Here is a 13,190-nt window from a genome sequence, read left to right on the forward strand (position 1 = left end):
AGCATTTCTTCAGAGTGCTACAAACCAGAACCGGCTTTTTAAACACCCGTCCCCTGCCCCCCAACCCCCGCCCCCACCGAGTCTCTGTGGCTGAGCCCACTATCCCCAGCTTCCACAATAATCTTGGACCTTGGCAGAAGACAGGCAGCTAAATCTGAGATGTGTCACGAGGCCACTGGCTGGGGAGCAAGAATATCTAAACACAAACCAAGGCGAGAGCAATAGGCCAGGGTTTCTGCAGAGTCCCTTTTGGCTCCTGTGGCTACAGAGCCCTGACAGCCTAAAGATAACCCCAGGCTCTCAGAAGGGTCACTTTTAAATAGTAGTTTTAATACCACCAGTCATTTCAGAAGTATTTCCTTCCAGAGCCTGCTTCCATCCATGATGGCGTGCCAAGCCTGCCCAACGATGGCAAGCCCGCTGGAGAGACGAAAGCCCAGAAGGAAGTGGAACAGTCCCAAAGGGAAACAGACAACTCCTAATGTGCTGGGATTCTATTCCATGCCTACACTTGGACTGCTGGGAAAGAATAATTTAGCAAAGAGATACCTTGTAGAAGTGATCTACTGATAATCACTGGAGATTAAAGAGCAGGTAGAAAATTAAACAAAACAATTTATCTCAATGTCTCCTCTTTCTAAAACTGAAGCAGGATAAACTAGGATAGCTACCATCCAGGTTTTCTTTTGGGGGGGGGGCGGGGATATATATATATATTTTTTTTTTTTAATAATACTGGGGATCAAACTCAGGACCTCTCTACCACTAAGCTATACCCTCTGCCCCTAATCCAGGAGTTTTTTAGGAAAGCCTTTCCATCCATGAGAAAACTTGTACCTCTTAGTCTGTTTGCTGGACCACACTTTGGCTGAGCAAGGAGAACAGTGTGGAGCCTTCAGCACACACTGTACACACGCAGCCGATGCAGCTGCCAACCAACCACAAAAGTGCCCAGTGGAACCACTCAGAAGAGCCTGCTGCTTTTTTGTTTCCTTTTAAGCCGGGGCCAGAGTTCCCAAGATCTTCCTAAGAACCACTATAATCTGCTCAGCCCCTCACCTATCCACCAAGTGAGCCCTCACTGTCCTAAATGGCAGTCAGCCAGGGGCTGGTGTACAAGGGACAGGTGCTCAGTGGGCTATTTTCAGTCGCTATCAGCTCAAGCGCGAGCTGCACATGCTCAGTAGGCAGGCAAGTTCTGATTGCATTTCAAACTCTGGGCAGCCAAGAGACATCCACCTTTCACAGCTGCCAGGGCAACCAGCTGCCCAGTGCTCCTCCCAAGACGGGAGCAATGAAAACAGTGTAACCTGGCCGGCCACCACGCCAGCGAGCAAGCCGCACCTCTCATTTCACTGCCTGGGTTATTCTGAGCTGGGCTTATTGACACTCCATGGCAACATGGGAACAAAGGGCCAGCTAGAGGGATTTACACGTCTTGCAAAAGTTGCTAGAAAAGTCAGCAGCTCAGCCTTCAGTCTTCATAATAAAGTAGCAGTGGAATTACTGTTAGATCATCGTTGTTTGCTGCTGTTGTGATTATTTGTGAGCTACCTGGAACAAAGGTCTACTCCTGACCCTAAGGTTTTGTTTTTGTTTTGTTTTTGTTTTGTTGGCCACCACCAAGTTGCTATAGTTGGGATGCCTTTGAAAATGCAGCATGTGGGCCTGTCTGCCCCAACCCTGCAGGGGGACTAGTTTTTCCCATCCCTTCACCTCTTGTCTTGCCGGAGCCTATGATCCACCTCCACCACACAACCCTTTCAAAGCACACAAGTTACGTCTCATTAATATTTCAATAGCTCTCACTGCCCTCAGGATACAAGACAAACACCTTAGGCACATGGCCCTGCCAGGGTAGTAGGATCTCAACTCAACCAAAGTGCCTTCCGGAGGCTGCTCCGGCCATGCTGGTCCACCCGGGCGGTGTCCTCTATACCCTCCACGTCTCTGGGCTGGGCCCTTCTTCTCTCTAAAAAGTCTCCCTCAGTCCTTCCTTTGCTGGTATAATGCCTGTTCATCCCTCCAAACCCGACCTCCCTGGACCGCTGTCCTCAATCCTAGCCCAGTGTGCCACAAGGGCCCTTCCTGTCCACACCCCCAGGGCAGTGCTGTAAACTTGGTTTCCTCTAACTAGACTGCGACTTCCTGACAGCAGGAACCCCTTCTAGGTGTGCTGACATCACCAGTGCCTACCCGTGTGCTCAGGCTTACTTATCAACTGGAAGGATGTAAGGCTGTCTTATAACTGATTCTCTTTCCCAAACTCGGAATAAATTCTTCGAAAGGATGTGCTTTCTTACCATATCCTCAGCCCAGATCAGTTCCTCAGTCTCTTATAATATTATCTTTTTGATATTGTGGTAATTATTATTGTAGCCGGCAGTACTTTATTCATTCAGCACCGACAACACACCAGGCAATGTCATAGACACTAGGGATAAAACGATGAACACCACCAAGTCCCAGTCTCTCTCAATCTAGGGCTCACTTTGCACGGATGGCTCCTCACCACCATCCCATTACTGGCCAGCACGGTGCTGTGGTAACGGTGCTGAGAGGTGCAGTAAACCACACACAGAGAGACACAGGAACAAGGAAGAAGGTGGCTCCCGACGGTGTTTGACTCTACTGGTTCCTATGCATGGTCAAGAGCCTTCCCTTCAGAAGATACTCATTGGCAACATTATCTGTATCAAAAATTACCCTAACCCTCTGCAAATGTGACACATATGAACTAGGACATGATGTTAAAGATAAACAAAAGCCATGACTGCAGCATTATATACATCACAGGAGTCAAACTGTAAACTGGACTGTGGTTCGATTTTTTTTTTTTTTTTCTATCTACTCTTCACAACTTTCCTGAATGGGACTGGGTTTTGGGCGGTGGAGATTGTTTTTTTGTTTTTAATTCAAACTGGCTTAGTGTAAGTACCAGAATTCAGAAAGTCAAACAAAGCCAGCAAAGAATAAAGAGGGAACTCTCCCCCTCCAAATCACTGTTTGAATTAAAAAAAAAATACAGGCAGAGGTTTGGGTTTGTTTTTCTTTTTAAAAGGTGAATTTCACCAACCACTTCCAAGAGGAATTTCTCATTCTTCCTCCTTTCCTTCTCTTCTTCCCACATCCCCCAAAGATACATATCCTCAGAAAGTCCATGCTCCACTCTGACCCATAACAAAGAATTAGATGCAGCATTACCGTGGATCTAGGAAACACCCCGCTCTGCAGAGCTCAGATTCAGCTGATTAGAATCAGGCAGCAGCTGTTCCAGTGTTATGACCACGGCTGAGAAGGCACAAACGTAAACTTCCCTCTTCCTGTCAAATCACTGGCTTGGAGAGAGGGGACGGTCAGGCTACATGAAGTTGTTATAAAAAAAGAAAAAAAAAAAAGTAAAAGGTTCGGGGCCAGCACTGTCGGAGACTCCGTGGGTGAGCTGCCAGAGCTTCCACCTGAAGGCGGCGGGGACTTCCGGGCAGCCAGCTGCTGGGAGCAGGCTGGAGTTGTCTTTTTTTAACTGTGGGTTATGACCCATTTGTGGGTAGTGAAATCGATTTAGCGGTTCAAGACAAGGTTTCTCTCTTTCTTTTTAAATGAACTAAAACCAAGTAGAATAAAAAAAGAGAAGAAACAAGAGTACATTAAACACAGTAAGAGTAATCACTCTTTCACGAAATTTTCTTTTCAGACGTGTGCGGGTCCTTCTCCAAAATGTTTCCAAATGTAGATGTACTAGGTCCAGCTCTAAAATGTCTCTTACTGTGAGTCACAGTGAAAATTTTGAAGGCCACCCCGCCCCGTGTCTTAACACTATCTTGGAATCGACATGAGTCGATATCTGAGTAAGTATGACTATTTCATATAACCATTATCTATGGAAGCTTGCCTGAGGTCATGCTGGGCTGCAGAGGAAAGTTCTGGAGGATGGTCAGCTGTGTTTGGGGAGGGATAAATTAATTTTTAAATGTGCTTTGTTTTCCTTCGTGTTTACTTTTCAAGAGCAAAAGTTGCACATTCCTCCAAATCCCCTGCTTCACCAGTTTTTCCATAAAGAGGAGGCAGCATCCGTCTTCTCCCTCTTCAGACCTCTCTCTATGAAAGAGAAGCTTCGAAGCTGTTGCACGCCCACTCACTGTTGACCACAAGGAAACCATTTAATGAGCTAGGGTCTTGGATTTGTTTTCCCATCTGTTCCATACTTGACTTCGAATTTTTTAGAGTCCGCTCCACACCCTACTGCTAACTCCTGTCATATAAATGCATTGAATGTGAACACTTTATAATGTTCACTGGAAAAAAAATTGGACGTGGCTTTAGTTTAACTGCCCACAGCTGAAACAAACATCCCGCAGGAAGGAAAGGCTGAAAGGCAGTTCTGTCACAGCTCACTTTGCCTCAACTAACACACCAATGTTCTGCTGAGGTGAGAAGTTTGACGATGAAGAAGCAGTATCTCCAAAGTGTGCAGCTCCATCAGAGATTTACATTTGAGGTCCTCATAGTGGCAGATAACTCAGTACATCTTGTTTCTCTCCCTAACAAACCCCTGGTATGATGATGTGTCAATGAAAAAGATTTTATTCTGAATGACAGGGATAAATTATAGTAACAAGAAATGAGAGCAACAAACTGAATACTGAGACTTTTCTCTTACATTCATTCACCCCTTCACGAACTTCCTGAATTCTCAATAATGAGAAATTCAAAGAAAGGCTTATTCTATTCTTCATCCTTGGTGGCAAAAGAGGGGCACCTTTGTGGACCCTGACAAAAAGTCTATTGAAGTGATCTCCTCCCTTCCCTCATTGGGTAATTGGGCTGGAAAGTCTGAGTAGTGATGGCTTCAGAAATACTAAAATCAAGTTAACCCAGAAAATAATTTAGTACTTAGCAATCTTCTCTAGGACAGGCCAACATGTCTTGTGACAAACTCTGCAAAAGTCCAGTCTTTCTTGCTGCAATAAAATCTAACCATGGCTTGCAAATTTAATAAAATGCATGTCATCTTAGCTTTGAAATATTTCTGAAGCAGCATTCTGCTTCAAGTTACTTGTGTCATGGTTGTCCCTGCAAATGCTCACAGGGATCATTATCCCTGTAAAACCAAACGTGGAGGTTCTGGAACAAAAATGGACTTCTGCCGGGCGGCACGACAGCAGTATTACAGCATGAGTAGTCTTGCTAATGGGAAGGAAAGGAAGGATATACAGGTAATTAGGGCTCAAGTGCTCTTCTTGGTGAGAGCAAATAAAACTCTTCCTGCAGCTGAAGTTGTATACATAATGAACAAGAAAAATGAATACTGGTAGGAGAGATGAGAAATAAAAAACACAAACCCAGTTAAAAGGGATTCACCATTTACTATTATAAGCTCTCACCTCCATCTCTGAAGTAGATCGGATTGAGCTGGATTCTAGCACATACCAAATATAATGTGAATGTGCATGTGGTTAATTTAGGGTCCTAAAAAATGCAAAATTCTGAAGACAGATAATGACTGAAACTCTTGAACACCATTCCTCAAAAGTGTATCACACCTTTTACTGGCTGTGTAACCTTCAGCAAGAGTTTTAACCAATTCAAAAGCACACTCCCACTAACCGATCTCACTGGGACAATCATGAGGAACACGGGAAATAACGCAGATGAAAGAGCCCAGCGTCTGGCACGTGTTACCCACTCAGTAAGTGTTGCCTACAAGCCATCAAAGAGGTAGTCACAGGAAACAGTATTTTCCAAACTTACGGGGTCTTTCTGGTCCCAGAGCATTTAGGATAACATAGAAATAGAGAAATTCTATTTCTCTCACTTATACTAGTCAAACCTTGCCAAAAATCGCTGTTTGTGACCTATTATTTGAAGTGTTAACACTATACCTAATCAATACTTAGGAGACATTTGGAAATAATTTGGGAGACAAAGGGAAAGAAGGTTTGTTTTTAACAGACTAAGAGGACTACGATACCCAACAAAATATATTAGAACAAAATCTCTATGACTTTCTCATTTATGCACCAAGAATGCCATCTAGCTCCACGGAAGCCCAATTAATAAGGTGCTGTGGCTGCTTCCAAACATCAAACATGGGTCTGCTTCCTTCCAAACGTGGTGGTCTAAAGCCCGGCACTGGACAGTCCATGAGGCCAATATAAAGCTTTTAGTTATCTGCCCTATTATCTCCCTCTTCTGGTTAAGTATTTTGTACTGAACATTTGCTTTATGACTAATGTTGAGTGTATTAGAGTGTACTACACACAGTGAGGGGTTCTCAGTGGTCTTTTTTAAAAATTCCTAGTAAATATGCAAAAACAAAGAGCCTTTTCATAGACTATGCTGTTGACAGTTAACAAGGAGTTGAGTCACAGAGGGAAGATAAGACTAAGGCAAGCGCCGTTGTGATTAGAGCACTCTAGATTTAGCACTCACTGGATATCCTACTCAAAAAAGAAAAAAAGAAAAAGAAAAAAAAGCTATTGCAACTGAAGGATGCTGTGTTCTTCCATATTTGTAAACGTCCTAGTGGTGGTGTTATATTAAATAGCAAAACCTTAGTGGCTTCCATTTCCTTTTCAGCCAGACTAATGTGTTTCATTACAGATCTTCACTGTGGCATTAAGAGGTCACTTGCTGGATTCTTTGGGCAGCTTAAGAGCTTAAAGCAGGAAAAAACAACCCATGGCTTGGTTGCTAATATTGTTCCATAAATGCCCTTTTCACCTCTCTTCCCCATGCTTTCTCCACTTCTCCTTCTCTATTCATACTCCATTTCCACTCTTTTTTTCCCATCCTGCCCACACCATGGGTCCACCAGGAGAGGAGACAAAAACTTAAAGACGGCACCATCACCCAGAACTGACACAGTACGTGGGGGAGGAGGTGGGGGGCGCATGGAATTTGGGGGGACTTCATGTCACAACATTCTTCAGGTTTTTTTTTAATAATGATAATATTGTGTAGCAATTAAAAAAGGAAAAATCCTAACAACTTGCCTATTATAATAGTTTCCAGACACTGTCAAGTGTCCTTGTATAAAATTCACCCCTCAGCTGAGAACTACAGTTAACCCAGCAAATCTTTCCAGCCCACTTCTTCTTAATTCCTTCAACCTAGGAGCCAACCTCTCTTCTAGTTAAAACACTTCCTATTCCTTTAAACTTGCCACGTAGAATCCTTATTTCATATCTTTTTGGTACTAATTAAAATGATTGTGATCTTATTAGAATGTATCAAACAACACTGCTTAGAAAAGGACATAAACTATAGATACCTAAATTGGTTTACATCAGCACTTTCCAACACAAACTTTATGTCATATACCTTATGCAAATGTAAATTTTCATAGTAGTGAAAAGGGAACAGGTAAAATTCACTTTTTTAATTGTCTTCAAAACCCAGTGGGTACTTTACACATACAGCATATCTCAACTTGCCTTAGCCACACTCTGACCGCTCAACAGCTACCTGTGGCGACCAGACAGGACGATGGAGGTCCACGATGCACGTCAATGAACGCGGGATGGAGGGAGGAGCAGATCAAGTATTATAAACTGAATATGCAACAAAATAGAGTTCTAGTATGTTAAGCACTGATTTCTCCACAGTGTTGGCTACACTAATATTATATGTCTCCTTGGAAACTTACCAAGTATATAAAGCTGATCACCACACCCACAAAAGCCTGTACTAGGACCATCAGTCTTACTGTCTCATCTGATCACAAGGCTGGGAGTCACACTATACGCACCACTCTTCATGGAGCAACCTTTGTAAAAGATAGTGTGAACTGCTCAGTGAACAGTAAAATAGAGTTTGTTTATATATCTAGAAAGATGTATACCAACATGCTAATGCTAAAAGCAGTTACATGTAAGTTCAGGGAATTATAGACAACTTTTATTTTCTTTATCTCTTGATTATCTCTTTTGTGGACTTTGATAGGGGCAGTACCATCCCTAAGTAGCTTTTGGCAAATGGGGAGAAGGGAGGATTGCAAGTATGAGGAAGAGCCTGAGATGCCAAAGGCTCTCAAACGCCTGTGTGGTCCCACACAGCTCAGAGTTACCCTGTGCCCCCACAGGGTCTGACTGTCCCACTGAACATTCATTTACATGAAAAACCTTTGTATAATTAATTGAGATTAATACCTAACTCTGTCATACATAAAAATACAAAGTAGGTCTTATCACTGTCTTAACATATACAGAATTGTCCCAAAATATAACTACTGTGAAAATCAAGGGACAACAGTTCTCTGTTCTGTTGGGACACTACAAAAATTTGTTCATCAAATGGGAAAATTCAATAACTGAAGGCAAGACCGCGTGAGATAATTAAGTCACCAATACAATCCGCTAGTACCAACCTGTTTTCTGTTTTCTAAGACATCAAAGATTATCATGTACATGTGTGTGTGTTTATACATATATTATTACTTCATTATATCTTCTAGTGCACTCAAACCCAACTACACTAGACTATATTACATTTGTTTTACATATCATTTTAATTATATGACATGACATATTTAATTACATAATATTTTAAAAGAATTTTCTCTTTATTTCAGATAGGGAATTATACTGAATTTTTAAAATTTATGTTTATAAGAATGATGTAGTGTGTATAAGAATTACACTTCAAGAAAATCAAAGGGCATTATCAAATATATATCATAAAAAGTGTTCACATTAAAAAAAATGAAATCTAGACACAGACCATATATCTTTCAGAAAAATTAATTCAAAGTAAATCACAGACCTAACTGTAAAACATATCACCATAAAACTATTATTAGATAACATAGGAAAAACCTAGATGACCTCACTGAGTATGGGAATAACTTTTCAGAGGCACGATCCATGAAAGAATTAATTAATAAGCTGGACTCTATTAAAATTAAAAACTTCTGCTCTATGAAAGACAATGTCAGAAGAATGAGAAGACAAGCCACAGACTGGGAGAAAATATAGGCAAAAGACATATCTGATAAAAGTCTGTTATCAAAAATATACAAAGAACTCTGAAAACTCAACAATGAGAAAACAAACAATGCAGTTAAAAAATGGGCCAAAGACCTCAAAGATACCTCACTAAAGATATGCAGATGGCAAACAGGCATATGAAAAGATGCTCCACATCATATGTCATCAGAGAAATGCAAATTAAAACAACGAGATACCACCACACACCTATTAGAATGGCCAAAACCCAGAACACTGATAACACCCCATGCTGGCAAGACTGTGGAGCAACAGGAACTCTCATTCATCACTGATGGGAATGCAAAATGGAACGGCCTCTTAGGAAAACAGTTTGGCAGTTTCTTACAAAACTAAACATACTCTTACCATACAAACCAACAGTTGTGCTCTGAGATATTTACTCAAAGGATTTAAAAACTTACATCCACACAAAAACCTGCACATGGATGTTTATGGCAGCTTTATCCATTATTGCCAAAACTTGGAAGCGACCAAGATGTTCTTCAGTAGATGAATGGATAAATCAACTATGGTACATCCAGACAATGAAACATTATTCAGCACTAAAAAGAAATGAACTATTAAGCCATCAAGAGACATGGAGGGAAGTTAAATCCATATTAAGTGGAAGAAGAATCAGCGGTTGGCAGGGGTTGCGGAGGTCGGAAGGGATGAACAAGTGGAGCACAAAGGATTTTTAGGGCAGTGAAATACTCCATGATACTATAATGATGGATAAATGTCATTACACATTTGTCCAAACCCACAGAGAGTTCACAAGAGTGAACGAATCCTAATGTAATCCATGGACTGGGGTGATTATGATGTGTCAATGTAGGCTCGTTAACTATAACAAATATGCCACTTTGGTGGGGGATCTTGAAGATGGGGGAGGCTATGCATGTGTAGGGGCAGGGGGTATATGAGAAATCTCTGGACCTTCCTCTCAATTTTGCTGTGAACCTAAAAAACAGCTTTAAAAAAATAAACTCTCAAAATCGGAGGGAAGGGAGGATTGTTAAATCTGATAGGATTAAGAATGAACTAGTGTAAACAGAACAGTATCTTATCCTACCCCAAATAGCTGTGAGCCACTTACCTTCCATACTAGGGGAAGGGAAAGCAATCATCACTAGCACAGGAAGAATCATCACTCCATCTACCATTGTACAACTGTGGAGGGAAAAAAGAGACATCAGGAAAATTAAAAAATGAAACTGTAGGATGACAACTTAAATTAAGCACACCATCTTCAAATTGCCATTCAAGGCCTTTCTTACAAATCCCCCTCACATATGTTGCCTTATTTCTTAGTACATTTAAACATATACCCTTTTACACGGATCTAAACAAATCATCTTAAAGAGGTAATCAGATTTACTTCCCACGGGTGGCCCCTCTCAGGCAACTTTCTCTGAGTCTTACAAAGAACTCAAAAGGGACATGAAAAATTCTCAGCTGGGCCAGGCATTCCTGAAGGACCTGAGGTTTGAATTTTGTCTTATCCTATCAGATGCAAAATTGGCATCAGGTTAAACCCTCTGAGAAGCATGAATACACTGTTCTAGTATGATGTTAAAGATTAAGTCACTGAATAATCCAAGCCGAACTACTATGTTTGAGTCTTACTTTTCTTTCAAAAGGATTAGAGGTAGAGCAACTACATCAAAGATAAAACAAAACAGAAACTGTAACTTATCCCTCATCTATGGCAAAGCAATGCATTCTTACATGAATCTCAAACTTGACAAAGCACAGACACAGGACAGGAAGAAATCATATAAAATTTTAACATATCAAACTATAATGGAGAAAACATAAGATACATTATATAAATTTCAAGTTGATATTGCCCTAAGACTACACTGGCAGAAGCTCAATTTTCTGAGTCAAAGGACTACAACAAATTTTCCATTTGAATAATTCCTGCAAAATTTTGGAAATATGATGCGAGTTTGGTTATATGAATTCTTTATTACACGGAATAATTTTAAGAAATTAAACATTTAGCTAGTTGCAATTTTCTGGATGGTAAAATGAAGAGGAAGCCGGTAAAGTCCTTTAATGACTAGGTTAGTGTGCTATCTTACTCCTACAGCTTTAGAGCAAAGAGTAGAAGCCCTGCTATTGAAGGGGTCTAGAATGTCGGACACCTTTTGACTCATCAGCTTAAAATCACACTTTTTGGTTACTAGTCTGATTGTTCATTCCGCATGCCCCTATCCTATCTTACCACACTTCAGTTTGTCCATAATTGTATTTCAGACTATGCCTTCTCTAATAGCAAGGTGAGGGAGGGGGTAAAGGAGAGTTTAATGGACCTGGCTTTTATATTTTTGAAAGCACATGGAACCTGAGTGATCCCCTTTTACTGTTGTCGTTGTTGTTGTCATTTCCATGTTCACATAGATCTTTTCTGCAGCAAGCTCTTATTTGTGACATACAAATGCCTCACTTGACCTTGGGGCCCTCACAACCAGACATTGGCTCCTCCATCACCATCTCACCTCCATGCCTTGGAACAGGAACACACTGTTGGTTCCTTCCACCTCAAATGCCAGGCGTCTCCTCCCCCACCCCTCTCCTACCCAATTCCCTCCTCCCGTCATTCATGATCTAGCTCAAAAGGCAAACGCTTGGTGCAACAACTCTTTATCAGCAGTGATTTCAATCCCCCAGCACTGGTCTAATGCCACTCGGAATCAATCATGTGTCTATGTCAGTCTCCACCACTAGCCCACTTGCCTCCAAAAGGGGTACAAGCATCCAAGGATCACACAAGACAATTCATTAAATTATGGGATGAAGATGCTAACATTTGCATCTTACAAAAAATGTTTGAATCTAATACAGCAATAATTAACCTGAGCCTTTATTTGGTCTCTGTCTCAGTTCCTTGTGACAGTCTAGTACAAGAGGTATCCTGCAGAAAAAGTGGGAGTTACCTAATGTGAAAGAATGGACATGGTTTGCTTATAGAATACAGCCATGTGCTATACTTTGGAGGGTCCATTTAAGTGGAATTACAGGTTGTAATGTCTAGTTATAATGAAATGAGCCCTCCCCAAATTGCAAGTATTCAAAAACATTAAAGAAACTACAAATTGAATGTTATTAATGAAAGCACCAGAGAAGAGTTAAGAAAATGATGGAGCTGGTATCTCTATTCCTAGTCGTTCTTTCTTAATCACTTTACTAGAGAAAAGCAATTAACACTCAGTGCAATCCAGACATGAAGCAGGCTCCCCAAAATCAAAATTTAAAAATACCTGAAAAACTCATTTGCCTCCAGTATCCTAAACAATAAACTTTATCCTGAGTGACTTGAGATTTTAGTCCATAATACAATGTCATTACCATTAGCAATACGTTAAATATTTCATCTTAAATCTTTTTAAAATTCTATTCTATATGTTTTATAATACCTACTTTTACTTTATATAAAACTTATAACCAACATACATATTGAGGGTGCATGCTCAAAAAACGTTTTAACTGATAGGACATACCATTAAAAGCCTTTGAAAACTACTATACTATCTCAGTCTTATCTCTGAAGCCCGAGTCTATCTTCCCTTACTTCTACAACTATGGAGAGCCTACTACATACTAGAAACTAGAAACATAAAATGATAAAGGTATAAAAATATGGTTCTTACTATCATGGACCTTACATGATCTATCTATGGTGGTAATCAAATAATCACCTAGAAGATGCACAATTAAAAACTGAACTAAGTGTTAGGAAGAAACAAGGCTAAACCAAAAAACAACTAGAGATATTCTGGAGGGTGGAGGAGTTTCCCTGGGGAGGTCACATCTAAGAAGGAGCCAGAAGGATGAGCAGGAAGTCCTATAAAAAGGCTAAGCGTCCGTGAGCCAGCACGTGTGCGTGCGCATGCGCGTGATGGGGTGGGTAGCCAGCTGGGGCGGAGACAGGAGAGCGTTTAAGGATAAAGGCACAGCTTCTCAGCTTCTCAGCTTCTCTACAGGCCCTGTGGCCGGGGGAGCATGGTGTGTCCTAAAGACTGAAGGCATATTTCACACGTGAAAAAATAACCAGGCTAGGACACCGAGAGCCTAGACAGGAGTTACAAGGAGAGGAAACCCAAAAAGGCTGGAGCGGTAGCCCCCGGTCAGAACCCAGGTGGAACATGGTAAGCCCTAGCAAGCCCGCTACTCACCTCTCTTCATTCCTTGCCG

At 41.2% G+C, this 13,190-nt stretch overlaps 1 protein-coding gene across 1 annotated transcript in view; it reads right to left on the reverse strand.

The window, feature by feature from the left end:
- Nucleotides 1-13,190, reverse strand: part of ACVR1 (activin A receptor type 1) — a 66,956-nt gene that overhangs the window by 39,164 nt on the left and 14,602 nt on the right. The window contains exon 2 of the mRNA XM_032479489.1: nucleotides 10,087-10,160. Coding sequence (XP_032335380.1) covers nucleotides 10,087-10,153 — 67 coding nt within the window. The 5' untranslated portion in view covers nucleotides 10,154-10,160. The remainder of the gene's footprint in view (nucleotides 1-10,086; nucleotides 10,161-13,190) is intronic.

This window comes from Camelus ferus, chromosome 5, assembly GCF_009834535.1.
Source record: "Camelus ferus isolate YT-003-E chromosome 5, BCGSAC_Cfer_1.0, whole genome shotgun sequence".
In the NCBI taxonomy this organism is placed as follows: Eukaryota; Metazoa; Chordata; class Mammalia; order Artiodactyla; family Camelidae; genus Camelus; species Camelus ferus.